Source organism: Sinocyclocheilus grahami, unplaced genomic scaffold (genome assembly GCF_001515645.1).
Source record: "Sinocyclocheilus grahami isolate Dianchi unplaced genomic scaffold, SAMN03320097.WGS_v1.1 scaffold800.1, whole genome shotgun sequence".
Classification (NCBI taxonomy): domain Eukaryota; kingdom Metazoa; phylum Chordata; class Actinopteri; order Cypriniformes; family Cyprinidae; genus Sinocyclocheilus; species Sinocyclocheilus grahami.
The window spans coordinates 459,608-480,116 of NW_015505979.1; the positions used below are offsets into that span (position 1 = coordinate 459,608).

At 40.1% G+C, this 20,509-nt stretch overlaps 1 protein-coding gene across 1 annotated transcript in view; it reads right to left on the reverse strand.

Annotated features, from left to right (window-relative positions):
• LOC107561952 (cadherin-20-like) overlaps positions 1–20,509 on the reverse strand; it is a 59,625-nt gene that overhangs the window by 17,274 nt on the left and 21,842 nt on the right. Inside the window, exons 5-8 of the mRNA XM_016246501.1 lie at positions 16,728–16,895; positions 15,666–15,853; positions 15,116–15,369; positions 13,428–13,564 (exon numbers count right to left, since the gene is read on the reverse strand). Coding sequence (XP_016101987.1) covers positions 13,428–13,564; positions 15,116–15,369; positions 15,666–15,853; positions 16,728–16,895 — 747 coding nt within the window. The remainder of the gene's footprint in view (positions 1–13,427; positions 13,565–15,115; positions 15,370–15,665; positions 15,854–16,727; positions 16,896–20,509) is intronic.

Below are 20,509 nucleotides of genomic sequence, written 5' to 3' on the forward strand. Positions count from 1 at the left end.
TTTGCACACTGCCCTGATTGCACTCATTGCACACAGCTGTTTCTAATTACCTCATTCACTATATAACACCCACTCTAACCACATTTCTCCGAGTTTCTTTGTTTAGCCTGTTTCCCGTTCCAAGTTTCTTTGTTTAGCCTGTACCCCTTTTCGAGTCTCCGTGCTTTCCTTGTTTTGCCTTGCCTTGCCTGTTTTTGCGGTTTTTGATCTTTGCCTGTTTTCCTGTTTTTTTTCCCTCTCGTCTCGCCCCTGTGATTCTGTCTGCCGATCGGTGACCTACGCTAGCCCTAGCCCGTTCCAAGTTTCTTTGTTTAGCCTGTACCCCTTTTCGAGTCTCCGTGCTTTCCTTGTTTTGCCTTGCCTTGCCTGTTTTTGCGGTTTTTGATCTTTGCCTGTTTTCCTGTTTTTTTTCCCTCTCGTCTCGCCCCTGTGATTCTGTCTGCCGATCGGTGACCTACGCTAGCCCTAGGACTATTCTTGTGTTTTGCCCACCATATACCTGTTTGCCATTGTTTGACCCTGCCTGTTTACCACGTCTCTCTAATAAAAGCTTGCAGATGGATCCACACGTTTCACGTCTCGTCAGCCCCGTTACAATTGTCCTGGTGTGCACATGCCTTTGTTATTATTACTTAATAAAAACTACCCAAATGTAGTTTGATGTTACTTGGAATGCACAATAAAAAATGTTTTATAAAAACAGAGTTCTGTTTTTGCAAATTAACTCTTCAATTCAACTCTTAATATACTGTATATATTATTTGATTTATTACTTTATTTAATTGTTTTATACTTTCACAATATAACACTCATGAATCATCTTGTCTCTGTGTGAGTGCATGGTTCGAGTTCACTTGGGACAGGCGCTCTTTCATCCTTGTATTACACGTTTGGAGTGTGATGTTTGAATCATGGCACCCCTGTCAGTTCAGAGGCCCGTTTCAGAAAGGAGGTTAAGTGAAAATTCTGATTAACTCTGAAATGAGGGAAACTGGGTTTTCCATTTCAGAATGGAAGGTTTGTCAAACCTGAGAAAGCAGGGTAAATCAAGCCTGTTTCTGACAGAGAGGTAACTTATACTCTGATTCGGTTACCATGGAAACTTGCGCTGTGAACCTTATCTGGTCGGGAGCAGGTTTTCTTCGCATTTCATAGTATCATTTGTAATTTGGGAATCTAAATTAAGTGCATTTTACTTAACCCTAACCAGAAAAATAAACAATGCAAATGGAAACAAGATTATTTTTCTTACCCCATTGGCAGATTATTTGCAAAATAAGAAAAATACATTTGTCATTTTTCTTAGGTAGAAATTGCATCTTGATTTAAGAGTCTTTAGATATTTTGACTGGAAACAAGACAAAAATACTAAGAAAAGCATTTTTGCAGTGCAGGTACATTCATTCATTGCACATATTTTCATCATGCAGACACTCTGAAAGTGAAAAAAAAACTGGCATGTGCTTTTAAAGGCCTACAGAATCATGTTGATGAGGAGGCTGCATTAATTCTTAGGGAGTTACATTTACATCGGGAGAGGATTATTCTGAATTTTTTTGCCATATCCGCATGCATATTTATTTGAGCGCTACCATTTTCAAATGGTCATTTTCGATATAACATCAGGGATGCAGAGCACATTAGTAAGGCCGCTGTGTGCAGAGCGGTGAGGAAAGGGTGTCTCGCTCTCACAAGCTTTCTTATAATATTTGTGTCGTTTTCGGAGCACAAACCCATCGAAAATGAAGCTGATCACTGTATGGAATGTAAGGTTGCCAGATGGAAGGGTACTTTGAGATATATATATATATATATATATATATATACCACCACAACAGCTGTTCCAATTTATTTGGTCATCTTTATTTCCTACAAATACAAAAGCAACAGTTATTCTTTTTCCTGTTGGATTTTAATATTCTTCCAATTCTCAGTATTGTGGCCATCACCCCTTCATCTGTTCTTCATTATTTTTGCGAGCCTTTTTGCTGTTGGCTGAGTATAAGTCAAATGTTAATTTCATTACTCTAATTTAGAAATGCAACAATTTGGATTAGAGAACATTAATTATGTGTAAAGAGCATTAGACTTTGTGGAAAAAGCTGCTGTGCACTGAAATAGAGACTGAATGATATTTATTTAATGTCAAATGCTTGTAAAGTCATGTAGCCTACATTCATGAACCTTTTATGCTTAAAGCTTTACCTTGATTGAATTATAGTTTTATGCTTCATGTTTAGCTGCTTTTTTTGTTTTGTTCTTTTTTCTTTTGCCTGTAGGATACCATAAAAAAATAAATACTACTTTAATAATTTACTGTTCTGCCACTTTTTACTTTAGATATTATAACAGTGATTAAGAATTAAAGCTACGTATTGACTCAGAAATATGTGGACCTCTTTTTGCGGGGTGCTGTTGCCATGGCGAATCCTAATTTCAGAGCTTCATTGATCATGGCTTTTCATAGTTGTGACTAGGGGTCGACCAATATGTGTTTTTCAAGGCCGATGCCGATACCGATTATTACAGATCAAGTAGACCGATAACCGATATTTTGAACTGATATATACAGTGGTGTGAAAAAGTGTTGGCCCCCTTCCTTTTTTTGACATTTTTTGCATATTTGTCACACTTAAAAGATTCAGATCATCAAACAAATTGTAATATTACACAAAGATTATGCAAGTAAATACAAAATGCAGTTTTTAAATGATTATTTATTTTATTAAGGGAAAAAAGCTGTCCAAACCTGCCTGGCCCTACGTGAAAAAGTAATTGCCCCCTAAATCTAATGTGATAATCGGCCAGGCCGATAATCGGTCGACCCCTAGTTGTGACGCACGTGCTAAACTCAGAAGGTGCATTCCAAACGGAATATATATCGCCCTCTGAAGGGCACTTCGGAGTGAAAACAATCATGGCTGCCATATTGAAGGGTCGTTCCAAACCGAAGTGCTAAATACCGGCCACTTCAAAGGGTCCTTCGGAATGAAGGATTTCGAAGGGTACAACCGATGGACACTTAGGGCCCCCATGATCCTTTGCACAGGGAAGTTTGGCGTCACAGAATTTGACTTCACCTGTAAATGTATGTATAGTATTTTTTTATACTACTGTAATATTTACTGTAATATTTTACTACTATAATATAAAGTTAGATTTTGTACGTTATTATGGTCAAAACGACATTGTACTTTGACAAAAATACTTTACAGCTACCTTTATCAGTCCATTCAAATGTTCAAATGCATAGACACAATATACATTACAAATAAATATATTATATTGCATATACAAATATATTATATTTTAACGTAAAAGACGATTGGGGGTCAACCAGCATAAAAAATTATGCATGAAGGCGCCTCCTTGAGCATCTTGTTAAGATGACGCAGAAGTGCGATGGAACACAGGGAGAGTCAAGCTACTCCAAGTCGATTGAACTAACTCAATTCAGCTGTGCTGAACCCGAAAACTCAGTTTCCCATCTCAGGTTAAGTCAACTCAGAGTTCAAGTTTCAACTCAGAGTTGGTTGAACCTCCTTATTGAAACGGGCCCCAGTTTTGGTTCAGTGTCGGGGTTTAAACATTCGTGTTCCATGTGTTGTCTTTGTTGTGAGTGCAAGTGTTCAGTGCACTCATCTCGCGTCTTTGTTGGTTCTTGTGTTGTCATGTTTGTAGCACGTGGCTCGTGAGTGTTCTCTTTGGCTGTGTGCTGTTGTGTTGTCTTGTGTGAACACGCAGATCATGAGTTCTCATTGGCTTTGTTTTTGTTATGTTTTGTGTGAGCACATGGCTTTGTTTTGTTTCTATGTGCCATGTGCTCCCCTGTCTATTTGTCTTGACCCTGCCCTACATGTTAACTCATTATTAGTTCATCAACTGTCCTCCCTCGTTACCCTCCTTGTTTGCTTCCCAATTTATTCTCCCAGTATTTTCTGTCCTGTGCCAGTTTGTTGTGTCATGTTCATCTGTGTTTGCTCCCCTCATATCTGCCCAGCTAGCCTTGTCCTTCTGCTGCTGTGTTTCCCCCCCACTGGGTAGTTTAGTTTGTTTTATTTTATTATTAAATAAAAGCCCATGGGAATTCTGAAAAACAAAAACATGAAAGGGCTGGTTTTGTTTTGCAGACCAGTGGCCTGTAGTACGAAGCGAGATGAATAAATTCAGGCCATAAGCAGCGCATATTTTTTTCCGGCGTCCATGTTAACAGTTTAGAGTACGGTATTCACACCGCACGCAGAGGTGACACGGCAGCGTGTAGCAGGAGCTAAACTTACCGTCAGCTAAACCCTGAACTTTCGGTTGATTAACCCTAAACCTTGCTTTTTCGAGGTATGTGGTTCCAAAAACACATCCAGGAGTAAGTTCATTCAACTCAGAGCATGTTCCTGGTTAAGACTCAAGACATTCTCAACAGAGCGACGAATCGACGGGTCACTATGGAAACAGACGCTAAGAAAAAGCACACCATGCTGTTTCTTTCTTCTTCTTTTGTTCAATGGTCGTTTACATGTTTCAGGGGTATATTCAGGGGTATATTCCAGAAAGTGGGTTTTGTTGGAAACTCAGAGTTTGTTAACCCCAAAAAAGGGAAACTCAGGGTTTTCGGTTCCAATAAAAGACAAAACTAAACCTCTCGGTAAGTTACCATAGTAACTTACTCTGCGAACCTAACCTGGTTGGGAGCAGGTTTTCTTCGGTAAACTCAGAGTTTCTTTCGGTCTCCTCTCCCTTTTTATAGCGTAAGCGTTGTTTAAATAATTCATTCGTTCATGCGGCAAAAATGCTTTTATTGCTGAGATGTTTGCCTTATTTCAAGTACAAATATCTAAAAATTCTTAAATCAAGATGCAGTTTCTATATAAAAAATAAAATACAACATTTAGTCTTGTTTCCTGGGGGAAACAAGTAAAATGATCAGCCACTGGGGTAAGAAAAATTATCTTAATGCAAATGGAAACCAGATGATTTTTCTCACCACACCACTTTCATTTTCATCCTGCAGACACTGTAAATTTGACAAAAATGGCATCTCTTTTTACATGGTATCCTGTAGATGAGGAGGCTGCATTAATTCATGGGGAGTTACATTTACATCAAGAGAGGAATTTATTTTACTTTATTTTATTTTGCCATATCCACATGCATAGCCTATATGTTTGAGCGGTACCCCTTTTAAATGACGTTCACTTGATAACATCTTGCTGTGACCTCTGGAAGTAAGCTAATAATTAGAATTTCCTTTTGGATTTCCAGTGTGGTTGAATGCATTGATGCTTTGACACAATCTGTATTGTTTAAAGTGCTATATATTATGAAGGTGACTTGACTTGACTAGATGATTATTTAAGTTAATCTGACTTACTGTCAAACGATTTGGTTCCTTAAAGCAAACTTAACATAGAGCCACCTCAGTCATTGTGGAAACTAATAATGGGAAACTAACCTGGGGCCTGATGTATAAACGTTGTGCAATTTTCCATGTACATATTGAGATTTATAAAAAATAAACTTGGCGTAAATATGTGCGCACCGTACGAGTACTCTAGACTGTGCGTACACACTCTTTTACTGGTGTAATAGCGAAGTCTAATGATTTCAGACTCTCTTTTCCTTTCAATATACACATTTAGATTAAATATTCTGCTCATTAATGGAGTTAAGCATTGACATTACATAAAGTCATTTTTCAGAAGTTAAACAAAAACTTATGAATTTAGATATTTAGACATATTTGTAGTGGAAGCGCTGTTTTTTTTATCACGTCTGTGCTAGGCACACAGTAATGTTTCTTTAAACTGCAGATCTCATGTTAAGAGAAATTTGAGAGAAATTGTTTTTGCAAGGACATCAACGATGCGCACTTACTTCGATATTGTGGCAGACACTGCTGGATTCGGTGGTCGAACGGTCCACTGGCAAGTTTAAATAGGTCCGAATTTATTAGCCTACTGCAACACCAAGGCTACACCAAGGTGTTTATTTCACGAACATTCAGAACATTATGAAAATAGCATTGTGATTGAAGGATAGAATATAAAGCAAACAATAAGACTGGCACGTTTCTTTTTTATAATATGTTGTCAGTGACGCCACGTCAGACAATTATGTACACTTATTTACACACACCGTATTTCTGGGGCCCATTCTTCGTACGTCGCTTATTACATCTGAGATGAAATGTCACATCCAAGATGATATCATCGCGCTAATCAGGATCTGGCTAATAATATCATTAAAAAAGACACCTGACGAAAAACTTGACAAATTTTTTGACTTTAATAAGGAAACAGCCAAGCGAACAAAACTACATAAATGTTATAATAGATAAATGAAATTTGCACTGTTTTTATTTTATTTTAATTTTTTACATGATTCCCAATTATTTACATTCACGATTTCTAATATTTGTACAGGCTTTACATTTTTATCTCAATGTAGTAATTAGCAATTCATTTATTTATATTTTAACAGATTTGTTACATGACAGCATTAATTAAAGTTTCTTAAAGGGTCAAGATCATGTTATCTGCATCTCGCTCCACCATGCCACTCCCATAATAGCTGTCATCACTCAAATTAATGCACGACTCTACATTATCTGTATAGCATGTGTGTAAGACTCGAATACAATTATGAAGTAATAATTTTATGACGAATAAATCTTTCAGTGAGTAAAACTGGCTGTGTCTGTAGTATTAAAGACTACACAACATTATTATATTATCTTTAAATTAATTTTTAAATTATTATTATTTTAAATTATTGTCCCTGGATTAGTAGGGTACTCTTGTAATAAAGTAGCGGTGGTAGAGGACATATTTAAGTATCAATTCTGCTTAAAAAGATGCAATCTAATCCTGTTTACATGAAAAAGTGTACGTATGCACAAAAGCTAGATTTTGCCAGAACCTGTGCAAAAATCCGTTTATAAATCCCAAATCACCATATATGGAGCTTACAACGCATAGTTTTACTATGTATAACCTCATCTGCATATCATTTCCATGCACATTCCATCCATGTGACACCATGTTTAACACCATCAAAGGTACAAGACATTACAGTAGCCCCTCACTGCAGAACAAAGATCCATGGTGCGGGGTTGGATCCACATCTAGGGGGTGGAGATGGTAGGTTTAGGGGTGGAGACGGGTAGCTTTAGGTATATGTAAGGTGGGAAGAGTTGGATCTGAATCCAACCTCGCTCCCTGGATCATGTGTTCTGCAGTGAGGACCATCTCAGACATTAAGGGAATATGAGATACAGACTATAAATGCTATTTGTGCCATACACAATTTTTATTGCTAAAAATCATCCAGTATTCTTGTTATGTTTTAGAATAAATATATCAAAATATCCATAAAAACAAAACTATTTCAAATAGTTCTCAGATAAATATTTTTGAATAGAGTTGAGCTCATTCTTTTCCACTGGCCAAATAGTATTTAAATCGTTTTAAACAATCTAAATCAAATTAAAATTATGCAGCTTTGCAAATAAGGTGAACATCTTTTTGCTATTTTAGTGGAAAAATCTGACTCGCACGTTCTTTGACAAAGTATTTTAAAAAGGAAATGTGCAAATCTTACTGTTTTCTTCAAGTTGTATCCTTCAAACACAGTGGTATTTTTCATAATGTTGTGGAGATGCTTTCACACGACATCAACACGTGCAGCTGCAGTTGTACAGTAAGCTATTATCAATGGACCTATTCAAATCGGACAATGAACCGTTCGACCACCAAATCCGGCAGTGTTTGCCATAATAACGAAGTAAGTGTGCATCATTGATCATTGTTTTCACTAAAAATATTTTCTCATAACATGTGATCTGCAGTTTAATTTAAAGATTGTTTACTTCATTACTTTTCTCTCTCCAAGAAAAAAAAGTCTGTACGCATGGGTCAGAGTTTGCATGCAGGTGCACAAATTTTCCTGTCTAGGTTGTTTTTATAAATCCCACCTTTTGCATAGGAAGTGGCGTACGCCTCTTTCAGGGCATGTTTTGTGTGTACACAACGGTTATAAATGAGGTCCCTGGTCTGGGTCAGGCTAACTGTCAGGCTAAGCTGAGTTTCTCTAACACTGACCAATAGGAATGCAGTGGTATTACCACTGAAACTCTCACATACAATTATTTAACTTTATTAATCACCATCAGTCCAAAAATAAAATAACAAAGAAAATGCAACTTCAATAATAAATCAATTCAATAAAAATATAGGCTACAGTTGATTGTATTTAATGTATTGTGCCTAAGATTTAATGACATTGTTTTAAGATATATGAACACATTTTAACATGGTTGCTACTTGCACATTCAGTTGATCAGCAGTTTTTAGCCATGCAACCTTTCGCTCTCGTTTTAAGACAACTAACTTTTATGGTTATCAATAGAACATTAGAATCACATAAGTCTTGCCCTCTCCTGACAGCAAAATGGATATATTTGCATGACTTTCTAAGATTTACAAATGGAGAATATCAGTTCCTCTTCAGGAACTCGAGCTGCGTCGGAGGATGCTTTGGGAACGTCCTTCAGCGTAACCGGCTCTGAACCCCGTGTGTAATCAGTCCAATAGATGAGTGAGACGTCATGGGCGGGTGACGTAATGACCAGGAAGCTATAAAAGCACATGCGGTGAAACCGGCGTCAGCTTTCTGTCATTCAGCAAGCGCTCTGTGTGTGTGTCACTCTGATATTCATTTGTGAGGCTGAGCCTGCATGTTAAGCCGCCAGCTCCGCGCCGGAGCCTGCCTTTTTTCCCTGACCTCCACACCGAGGTGTCAAGGTCGTGGGGAAGACCTTTCTCGGCCCGCCTCTTTATCCCCGCTTCTGATTACTATGACAATGTGGCGGGGATGATTGAGCACGGTTATAAGACGATGCCCCGGGAAGAACAGATGCTCGCGAGCTTTCTGTCTCCCGACTTGGTGTCGTCTTTAAAGGCTCCGGCATTGCCCTCCAAGCCGCTACTTACAACATCAGCGCTGGTGGGAAAAGAGTACTCGGCAGCGGGTCAGGCTGGTGCGTGTCTGCACACCATGGCGGTGTTACAGGCATACCAAGCCGCCCTGCTCAAACAGCTAAATCCGAGGATATTACCGAAGTCAGGAAGACCGCTGATTTGTCTCTCTGCTCCACTAAAGAGACCACCTGTGCCATCGGCAGGTCTATGGTAGCTTTGGTGGCGGCGGAGAGGCATTTATGGCTGACCTTATCTGATATGAAGGAAAGAGATAAGGTCTGCCTCATGGAAGCCCTGCTTGCGCCTTCTGGCCTGTTCGGCGATGCCATCAATTCCGTCGTTGATAGGTACCAGGAGGCTTGTAAACAGGAGGCGGCGTTCCAGCAGTTCCTCCCTCGCCACTCGCTAGCTCTGGGGGCTGCCGGGTGGGAGCAGCCCCCTCCGAGTAACGTAGCGGTGCTAAGAGGCTCGCCACCTCCGTGGAGGTCTCTAGAGCAGCTGGTTTGGGTATCCCCTGCCGGTCCGCCGTTACAGGGCACCGAGCTAGCTGCTCTCATTACACCAGAGGTCAGTCTCGAGAGACTGATTCCCTTAGTAGACTTTTTGGCAGTGTGAAAACTACTGCCAAATGTGTCTCAGTGGGTCCTGCACACTGTAGAGAGAGGCTACAGAATCCAGTTTGGTTCTCCTCCTCCTCGTTTCAAAGGGATTACTCCCACACTGGTGGGCCCTGAGCAGGCTCTGGTCATGGAACAGGAAGTAGACACTCTTTTGAGGAAGGAGGCCATCGAGGTGGTCCCTCCTCACGAAAGAGAGTCCGGGTTCTACAGCCGGTACTTCATAGTTCCAAAGAAGGATGGAGGGTTGCGTCCCATTTTAGATCTACGTCAGTTGAACCACTCAGTCATGCGACTGAAGTTCAGGATGCTCACACTCAAACAGGTCATGTCTCAGATCAGGTCCGAGGACTGGTTTGTCACGATCAATCTGAATACTTCCATGTTTCCATCCTTCCCACTCACAGGAAGTTCCTGAGGTTTGCTTTTGGGGGCAAAGCGTACCAATATCAGGTTCTTCCCTTCGGCCTTGCACTCTCACCACCCTGGCTCCATTGCGACTCTGGGGAATCTGCATACTGAACTATATCGACGATTGGTTGATATTAGCTCAATCAGAGCAGACGGTGGTTCGACATCGAGATGTCGTTCTCGCCCACATGAGAGAGCTGGGGTTAAGACTAAATGCCAAGAAAAGTGTGCTTTCTCCATTACAGAGGACCACTTATCTAGGCGTGGTGTGGAATTCAACCACGATGCAGGCACATATGTCCCCTGCTCGGATCGAGTCGGTCCTCACTACAGTCACGAGAGTCAGAGAAGGCCGGTCACTCACTGTCAAGCAGTTTCAGAGACTTCTGGGTCTGATGGCAGCTGCGTCCAACGTGATACCTCTTGGCCTGCTGTACATGAGACCCCTACAGTGGTGGCTCAAGACCAAGGGGTTCTCCCCGATGCGTAATGTTAGTGACGGATGCGTCCCTCACCAGTTCGGGTGCGGTCATGAGTGGCCACCCTGCCCACGGTCTGTGGAGTGGTCGCCATCTGGCATTGCATATAAACTGGCTGGAGATGCTAGCCGTGCTGCGTGCACTAAGACAATTCCTCCCAGACCTAAGAGGTCACCATGTGTTGGTGTGTACTAACAACACAGCGGTGGTCTCTTACATCAACCACCGGGGAAGTCTGTGTTCGCGCCGTTTGTACAAACTAGCGTACCAGATCCTTGTGTGGTCCCAGGGCAAACTTCTTTCACTGAGAGCAGTTCACATTACTGGGCATCTCAATTTGGGAGCAGACATCCTGTCGAGGCAGGGGCCGAGGCCCAGGGAATGGATGCTTCCCCCCGAGGTGATGAAGCATATATGGAGAGTTTTTGGCCAGGCTCAGGTGGACCTGTTTGCGAATCGAGAGACATCGCACTGTCCCCTCTGATTCCTTCTCACTCATCCAGCTCATCCACTACCAAGACTACCTTTCTTCTGGCCATATCTTCTCTCAAGAGAGTTGGGGATCTGCATGCCCTCTCAGTGGCCCCTTCCTATCTCGACTTTGTGCCCGGTCTTGCCAAAGCATTTCTTTACCCTCGAGTGGGGTATGTTCCTAAGGTCCCATCCTCTACACCACGGCCTGTCATACTCCAGGCCTTCAGTCCTCCTCCCTTCGGGGAACCAGACCTGCAGAAGCTTAACTGTATGAGTCCAGTGCGAGCACTGGACGCATACGTCCACAGAGCTTCCCTGTGGAGAAGGGCGGACCAACTGCTTTTGTGCTATGGTCCCCCTTATAGAGGTCTTCTAGCTACAAAACAGATCCTCAGTCGGTGAATAGTAGATATCACATAGTAGCCACACCGCTGTCACATAGTAGCCATTTCTATCGTTTGAGTCCTCTGATCTCCCTTCGCCTCTAGGGGTCAAGGCTCATTCTACGAGAAGTGTGGCGGCCTCCAAGGCACTTCTTGGCAGGTGTCTCGATGCAGGAAATCTGCGATGCTGTGGGATGGTCCATGCCCCTAACCTTTGTCAGGTTCTATGGCCTAGATATGCGAGCCACTCCCGGCTCTTCTGTTCTCTTGCCCTAGCTATGCAGGCTTCCACACTAGGCAGAGTTTTGGAATTCTGGCGGCATGGGCATACTCGTTCCCAAAGCGTCCTCCGACGCAGCTCGAGTTCCTGAAGAGGAACATCTCAGGTTACGCATGTAACCATGGTTCCTCGAGGGAATGAGACGCTGCGTCTCGGGGCCATACTTCTGGCATCTCTGCCAGCGCTGGCTTCATTCCTAGAAGCTGACGCTGGTTCCACCGCACATGCTTTTATAGCTTCCTGGTCATTACATCACCCGCCCGTGATGTCTCTCCCATCCATTGGACTGATTACACACGAGGTTCAGAGCCGGTGACGCTGAAGGGCATTCCCAAAGCATACTCCGACGCAGCATCTCATGCCCCCGAGGAACCATGGTGACATGTGTAACCTGAGACATTATGTCAGTTATGTACTGAGGAAAACACAAAGTCTCAAATGCATTGTAACCGCCCACAGTGCAGTTACTGTGGATTTTCTAACTGTAGTACCTTTTCCATGCTCCAGGGGGTTCTCTAGATTACTGAACCTCTGGGATAAAAGTCAGGGAAAGCAGAGTAAACGTAAGTTTGGTTGGAGAGAAGCATGGCTTCCTCTTGTGCTAACCTCATGTGTAGAGTCCGGGTTGGGAAACCATTGTTTTAAGCTCAACCAATTAAGTGGTTTCTTGTTCATTTTGTGTGGTGAACATTGCATTTATCTTGTAATTGGTGGTTTATGTTTGTCCTATTTGGGTTATTTAAATGTCACTGTGTTTGGTGCTAATGTTAGTTTGTATGTTTTCATATAGAAGGACTTTTTTCTTATAAAAAATACCTATTTATGAGACATTCTACAATGCTTATAATACTCCGCTTATCATTTGGGATTTTGGGGTGACCCATGCCAATAGCAACGATGATTTGACTGGTTCCACTGATTGATGATGATAGAGTGCTATCAGGATAAAATCATTACAATGCACCCTAATGTAGCGCCTGGGGATCTTCAAACAAAGCTAATTGGAGCTCATTCTAGAAAGGAAACTTCTGGGATGTTTGCTCCTCACTAATTTAACAACTCATCGTCATCATCTTCACTAAGGGACAGAGACTTTCTAGGAAAAAGCACTACTTAATGGACAATGAACAGATAAGCTCTTTTCTTTAGTAATTCTTTACTGATTCTGAAAGCAAAGGAGAACATTCATGCAACAGACTTTTTGCTTACTTGTTGTTTGTGTTTTTATGAGTTTTTTTGTGGCATTTCTTATATAAACACTTTTTGAGGATATTTTTGTGGTCAGCTTCTTGGTTTGTGTGTTACTGGGTCTGGTTAAACCAAAAATAGTCCGTGGAGTCCTCCCTTATAAATGTAATTGTAATTTGCCCTTCTGGGAGTGCTCAGCGGGACGGTTACAGCATTAAACAGCACAAATATATTCGCTGTTTGTCATGGTGGATCAATTTTATTAAGGGCTGCTTAAGAATAAGCATGCACATCAAATTATCTTGACTCATTGAACCTGGGTCAAATTGGTGAGATTCCGTAAACTGAAATTGGTGTTTTTGGAACCACTTTAGCCCCGATTGATTTGGAAAGTTTTTTTTTTTTAAAGTCAGGTTTTGGACTTAAATCTCCACTTTTCTTAGCGCACTTTATGAAACAGGTCTCATGGTAACAGATGAACAAAGACAGGAAACTGAACTGAGTTCAGCGCAAAACCCAGAACAGAAGATAAATCTGCACCTTATATGTATATTCAAATCAGTCATCATATGCCTGTGTTAGTCAGTGGTTGATGCATGTTAGTGACAAAATATGCTCACTGTTCTCTCTGGCGTTGATGGTCAAGTTGTACCAGGCTGCTGTTTCTCGATCCAAAAGGTTGGCCACATACACTGTCCCATTACTGGGATCAATTTTGAACATCTGTCGTGTGTCACTGCTCTTTAAAATGGTGTATCTGTTCAAGGAAAACAGTTGTTATTTGGAGTTATTTTTTTTCATATACTTCCCTTGTTTGTTACCATATGCAGATTTCAACCATGCACAAACAGCAGGTAAATCAAACAATCATGGACTGTCTGGCCAAGCACACAGTTGGTATGGCAAACATAATGTATTCTGTTCTGTAGATTTTGAATCTTTTAGTCTGTTTCTCCAGATTGCTCCAAATTTACAAACAACTGTACCAAACAACACATACAACTAGGGTAATAGGAAAACAGTGCCAAGTTCTTCGATCAGTTATGAATAATTTCAGTTATATTTGCAACTTCAATATCTACTATAAAATAACTTTACAGTAGATTATATAGCAGCATTATTTTGATCCTCTGATCTAACAGTATAAAACACAATTTGATTAGTGATTCTAAGCTACAGCATGTCAATATTTAAACAGTAATGTAAACAGCTCCCTTTTATTTATTAGTAGTAGTAGTAGTAGTTATTTCCCCCAAAGGTTTGGGGTTAAAAAATTTTTCAATTTTTCTTTCTTTTTTTTCAATGGTTTTGGGGACTTTTTTAACTAAAGTAGTGGGGCCAGTTTTACCTAGACACCATACTTTGTTCATATATTGTTGTCATCAAGCTGGACAACTTTTAAAATCACAGTCATTATCTCTGCCCAACAGGAACAGAATCCTCAGCTCTGTTTCACCTCTCTGTGTAAGGCCAATATGGATAAGGATTGAATACCTCAGTTACTCTTGGTGACTGAATTCTCAATAAGCAATACTGGTGAAGAGATATCTGAGTCTCCTTGTCTTCAATTCTGAATTTCCTACAACAGCGCAAATCTATGTTTATGGTTTTATCCATCCTTTTTATTGTATTTATCTATGTTGTATTTAACTCTTGTTCTAAATTATCTGATGTACTTATTATTAAATATGGTGAGACATAATTAATACATAATAGGTAATTTTATAAAAATGGTATCTTCCAATTTGTAGAAGCGGGAAAGATGTGTATATAAGATTGCTGTCACTAGAAGCAAACAGGACTAGTGAACGGATTGTTAAGGGTACTATTATAGCACTCTTTTAACACGGTACACTCTGGCCCCAGTTGTGTTCTATTTATTAGACTTTTTATTAATAATCTTTGTCTTATTTATGCTCTTAATGTTATTTACTTGCACATGTTTGCACATATGTCTTAAATAAACACCTATTTGGATGCCAACATTGCTCCCGTGATTGCATTTCCATGTAATTTTTTCCTCTCAGAATCCCTGAATATCACTGGCAAAAGCAGTTATTGTGTCACGTTGCTAAGTGGGCTTTGGGAAGTTGAGGGTTTTGTGATGTTTATGCCCATGACTTTTTTCTATCTTGACATTGCAGTGCAGCCCCTTACGTATGCCACTGATTGAGCTAGAAGTCGACATGGACTGTTCAAAACAAACTAAGCAATGTTTTGAAAGCTCTATAGAGTCACCATGGAGTCACAGTGTTTATCCTAAGATGTAATATGGGTAATATGGGTCAAAATGAGAAGGAAAAATTACCTTATGGCATTGTTGGTTGTGTCAATGTCTTTAGCATAGACTGTACCAACTTGAGTGCCTACTTGGGCACTCTCTTGAACTTTCCAATTATAAGGGGTTTCATAAAAGATGGGTGGTTCATCCACATTTGTCACAGTGATTTTGAGTGTTGTCCTGTCATGAAACTCATATGCATTCATAAAACGTGTATCTATGTTTTCATTGATGGCCTCTACAGCAATGACGAACCGCCTCTTGCTCTCATAATCCAGTGGCTACAGAAACAAGAGAACACTTATAAAAGACAAACATAAAACAGTTGTCCAGTGATTACCAGTGTTTATGGATTGAAATTCGAAAATTAACATTATGAATTAAATTATGAATTATCACTTAAAATATTTAACTAAAAATATTAATTATTTCGTACAAATATAAATGTGTCTTGAATTTGTTTCTGAGAACATCATGCCCAACATTTGTTAACAATTGTCATGGATATCAGAAAAAATATATACTTAGATAAATGATGATGGTTACATATGCATATGTCTGTATTGTACTGTAAGACCTGAGCCAGTATGACAATCCCCTCTTGAGTGTCAGGGTCTGTCTGGATTGTGAAGGTGCTGCTTTCTTCAAGATCTTCTAAGCTGTAGTTCATTTTAGCGTTCAGACCAACATCACCATCATCTGCCATTATTCTTCCCAATGTGGTACCCACTGGTGCTGACTCTGATATAGCAAATGTGTACAAATCTAGACATAGACGAAAATGGCAAAACACTTTCAATAACATTTATGTGCTTTGGTAACAGAAACAGGAAAAAAACTACATAATGCAATAAATCACTGAATGCTGATAATAATGTAAAATGTCATTACTCACACACCCATATGCATTTTTGACATGGTGGGAATTTTCCATTGACCTCTGTTAATTTTATGTCATGCTAATTATATTTTATGTCCTCTAATTCTTCCCCTAACCTAACATTTCCCATCACAACATTCTAAGATCTTATTTATTAAGCTGTTTGTATGGACCATTGGCTGCTATACAAAGAAAGCATGAGTTAGTGCTACTTCTTTTAGAGCTCTTTACTGTTTAACAAAGATCAGATCAAAGATCTGATCCAGAAACGTGGCCAAAATTACCACAGAACTCATGCAGAAGTTCAGACAAACCACTGGGTCTTTTGGTTGGGAAGCTGCAGTGGCAGGGAGCTTTGGATAGGCTGCAATGGTGGGTTACTTTTAAGAAACTAGGAATACTGAAGCGACAGGAGCCACAGGGGAAGCTGTAGTGGCCTGAGTGATTTTGGGGGTGGTATCTATGGTCATGACAAGAATCTCTGAGAAAAACACAACTTTGGGCATTGGCATTGGGAATGACAGCACCTTGTCCAGGACAGATATTGATGCAGAAAGTCCACAGATTCTGATTATGCGGCCAGTGCAAACATCTCAACTTAGACCTGATCTGAAAATGCTCTATAATATATTTTATAGAAGGCACTGCTTTATTGCATTACATACATGACATTATATGTTCATGAAAGTTTTTGGGGTTTAATATAAGTCAACTGTTTGATTGACTGAAATATGTAATGGTCATGTTTTGGATTCTCACTGTGCTGGAAAGTAGGTCCATTGTCATTGACATCCATCAGGCTGATGGTCACGGTGGTTGTGGCACTGTAGCCTCTGGTGAGTCCGAGCATATCTTTCACTTGAACCACAACCAGATATGTCTCCCTGGCTTCTCTGTCCATATTAGGCCATGATGTCACAATTATACCTGTGTTGGAGAAAAATAAAAATAAACATTGAGGACAGATAGTATTTGGAAATTTAAAGCTGCTGTAAACATTTTTTCCTGGAATATCACGCCTTCTATATGGCTCCGCGTTATCGTCCGGGCAGAACTATTGTTCCAGCCACCAAAGATAGATTCACAAATAACCTGCCTGATTTATCTCAACTGCTCTGTGTACACATGAACTAGACAAAATGACTAGCAACATGGGCACTATCTTCTCTAATACATTAGAAGCTGTTGCCCCCATCAAATTGAAAAAGGTTAGAGAAAAACATACTGCGCCATGGTACAACAGTAATACCCATTCTCTCAAGAAAAAAACTTGTAGTCTTGAGCGCAAATGGAGAAAAACTAACTTGGAAGTTTTTAGAATTGCGTGGAAAAACAGTATGTCCAGCTATAGACAGGCTCTAAAAGCTGCCAGGGCCGAGCATATCCACAAACTCATAGAAAATAACCAAAACAATCCAAGGTTTTTATTTAGCACAGTGGTTAGATTAACAAATAACCAGACGCCACCCGATCTAAATATTCCCTCACAGTTTAATAGTAATGACTTTATGAATTTCTTCACTGATAAAATAGATAACATCAGAAATACAATAACAAATGTAGATTCTACAGCGTATAATACTTCAGCTTCATTCATCACACCAAAAGATAAACTGCAGTGCTTTACAACTATAGGACACGAAGAGCTAAATAAACGTATCACTGCATCTAAACCAACAACATGCCTGTTAGATCCTGTACCCACTAAATTACTGAAGAAATTATATGAAATCATTGTGCGTACACATGATCCTCATACTGTGATCCTCACCGTGTGAGTAGTATATGAATTCATTGTGAGTTCACACGATCCTCATACTGTGATCCTCACCGTGTGAGTAGTATGTGAGCTCATTGTGACTTCAAACGATCCTCATACTGTGATCCTCACAGTGTGAGTAGTATGTGAGCTCACTGTGAACTCAAACTATCCTCATATGATATTATAATACCAATATGCACTGTGGCCTGGCCCCATGTTAGCAAATTAGTCCGGTACATGTGTTAGCCAGGTACATGTGAACCAGCCATCTTGCCAACTGAGATTAGTTAAGTTAATTAGTTAAGACAGGAACACACTAAACAACTGTAAGGCTGGTTATGAATGTAATTTGATACTTAAAACTGATCACACCCAAATGTGTCGGAGCCATTTGCATTCAGTTGGTGTTTACAGTCAGCATTTAAAATCATAAGTGTTTTCAGTTCAGTCTTCGAATGATTCAGTTAGTCGTTAAGTGTGTCCCTGGCTTTAGGTTGCATATCAGTATTTATGATCTGTTATACTTCCCAAATCAGATCATTACTAGACTACATTACTACCTCGGGATCAAATTTCAGTAACTATACAAGCATGTCTTGTGGAACCATGGATGCATGATTTGTTATGCATCCATGCATCCTAACTAATAGTTATTTTCACCTGTTAGGTTGTTAGTAACTCATTGCAATGATATATTGTTCTCTGTGTTTCAGGATGTGTCAAGTCTTTCCAAGGGGACAAAGAATTTGAAGTTAAGTGTGCAGTGACCTCACATTGTGACCACAGTATGAGCACAAAGTGAGTGTGCAGTGACCACAGTATGAGCACACAGTGAGTGTGCAGTGACCTCACATTGCGACCACAGTATGAGCACACAGTGAGTGTGCAGTGATCTCACATTGCGACCACAGTATGAGTACACAGTGAGTGTGCAGTGACCTCACATTGTGAACATAGTATGAGCACACAGTGAGTGCGCTGTGTGGTTACACTTTTAGCTCACTGTGACACACACATTGTGACCACACCATGAGAATCATGTGAGCTCATGGTGACATCATTGTGAGATCAAATTGTTGACTTGGGAAGAACCGCTTCTCAATATTATTAACTCGTCATTGTCTTTAGGTCACGTCCCAAAACCATTCAAGCTGGCGGTTATTAAGCCTCTTATTAAGAAACCACAACTAGATCCTAGAGAACTGGCAAATTACAGACCCATCTCAAATCTTCCTTTTATGTATAACATTTTTGAAAAAGTTGTCTGCTCAATTGTGCTCTTTCCTGCAAAAAAAATCTCTATGAAGAATTTCTTCATATGCTTCTTACGTCAGACCAAGGCTGTATCTCATTGCTAGTTTTACTTGATCTTAGTGCTGCGTTCGACACTATATATCATGACATACTCATAGATCGATTACAAAACTATACAGGTATTCAAGGGCAGGCTTTAAGATGATTTAGATCCTACCTGTCCGATCGCTACCACATTGTTCATTTAAATGGGGAGTCATCTCAATTATCACCAGTAAAATATGGAGTGCCACAAGGATCTGTCCTAGGTCCTCTGCTATTTTCGATATACATGTTGCCACTTGGTAATATTATTAGGAAATACGGGATTAGTTTCCACTGTTATGCCGATGATACTCAAATATATATCTCAACAAGACCAGATGAAACTTCTAAATTATCTAAGCAAACGGAGTGTGTTAAAAATGTAAAGGAATGGATGACCAATAATTTTCTCCTATTAAATTCGGATAAGACAAAGATATTACACTAGATGAGCCCCAGATACAGATCCCCTGTAAAGACCTTGTCTCAGACGACCACCGGGACAAGACCACAGGAACCAGATGAGTCCTCTGCACAATGTGACTTTGCTGCAGCCTGGAATTGAACTGCTGGTTTCGTCTGGTCAGAGGAGAACTGGCCCCCCGACTGAGCCTGGTTTCTCTCAAGGTTTTTTCTTCATTCTGTCACCGATGGAGTTTTGGTTCCTTGCCGCTGTCGCCTCTGGCTTGCTTAGTTGGGGACACTTCATTTCCAGCGATATCGTTGACTTGATTGCAAATGATTGCAAAGATACTATTTAAACTGAACTGAGCTGGATGATGACATCACTGAATTCAATGATGAACTGCCTTTAACTGAAAAATTAGTGTTTACTATTGTCCTTTTGCATTATTGACACTATTTTCCTAATTAATTTTGTTCAGTTGCTTTGACACAATCTGTATTGTTAATAGCACTATATAAATAAAGGTGACTTGACTTGACTATCTGACAGAGACCTGTTTTGATTTTAGCCTGTGTTTCACTGTCTTGCGTTTTGTTTTCAAGGACACTTATTTTGTTTTTTGTTCCTATGTTGTTGTACTTTCTTCCCGTTTCAGTTCCCTGTGTTTGTTGCTATAGTTACCTCCATTAGTTTGCATAGTAATTCATTAGCTCCTCCCTCTCCTAGTTACCTTGTGTATATTCGGTTCTACATGAAAGTTTTTGAACCGTTTAGAATTTTCTATATTTCTGCATAAATATAATCCAAAAGATCATCAGATTTTCATGCTCTTCTACAATTACCCCATCAACTTCGGTCAGAAATCTTGGTGTAACTTTTGATAACCAGCTGACCTTCAAAGACCACATTGCAAAGACCACTCGATCTTGCAGGTTTGCATTGCACAACATCAGAAAGATCAGGCCCTTTCTAACGGAGCATGCTGCACAACTTCTTGTCCAGGCCCTTGTCATTTCTAGGCTGGACTACCGGTTG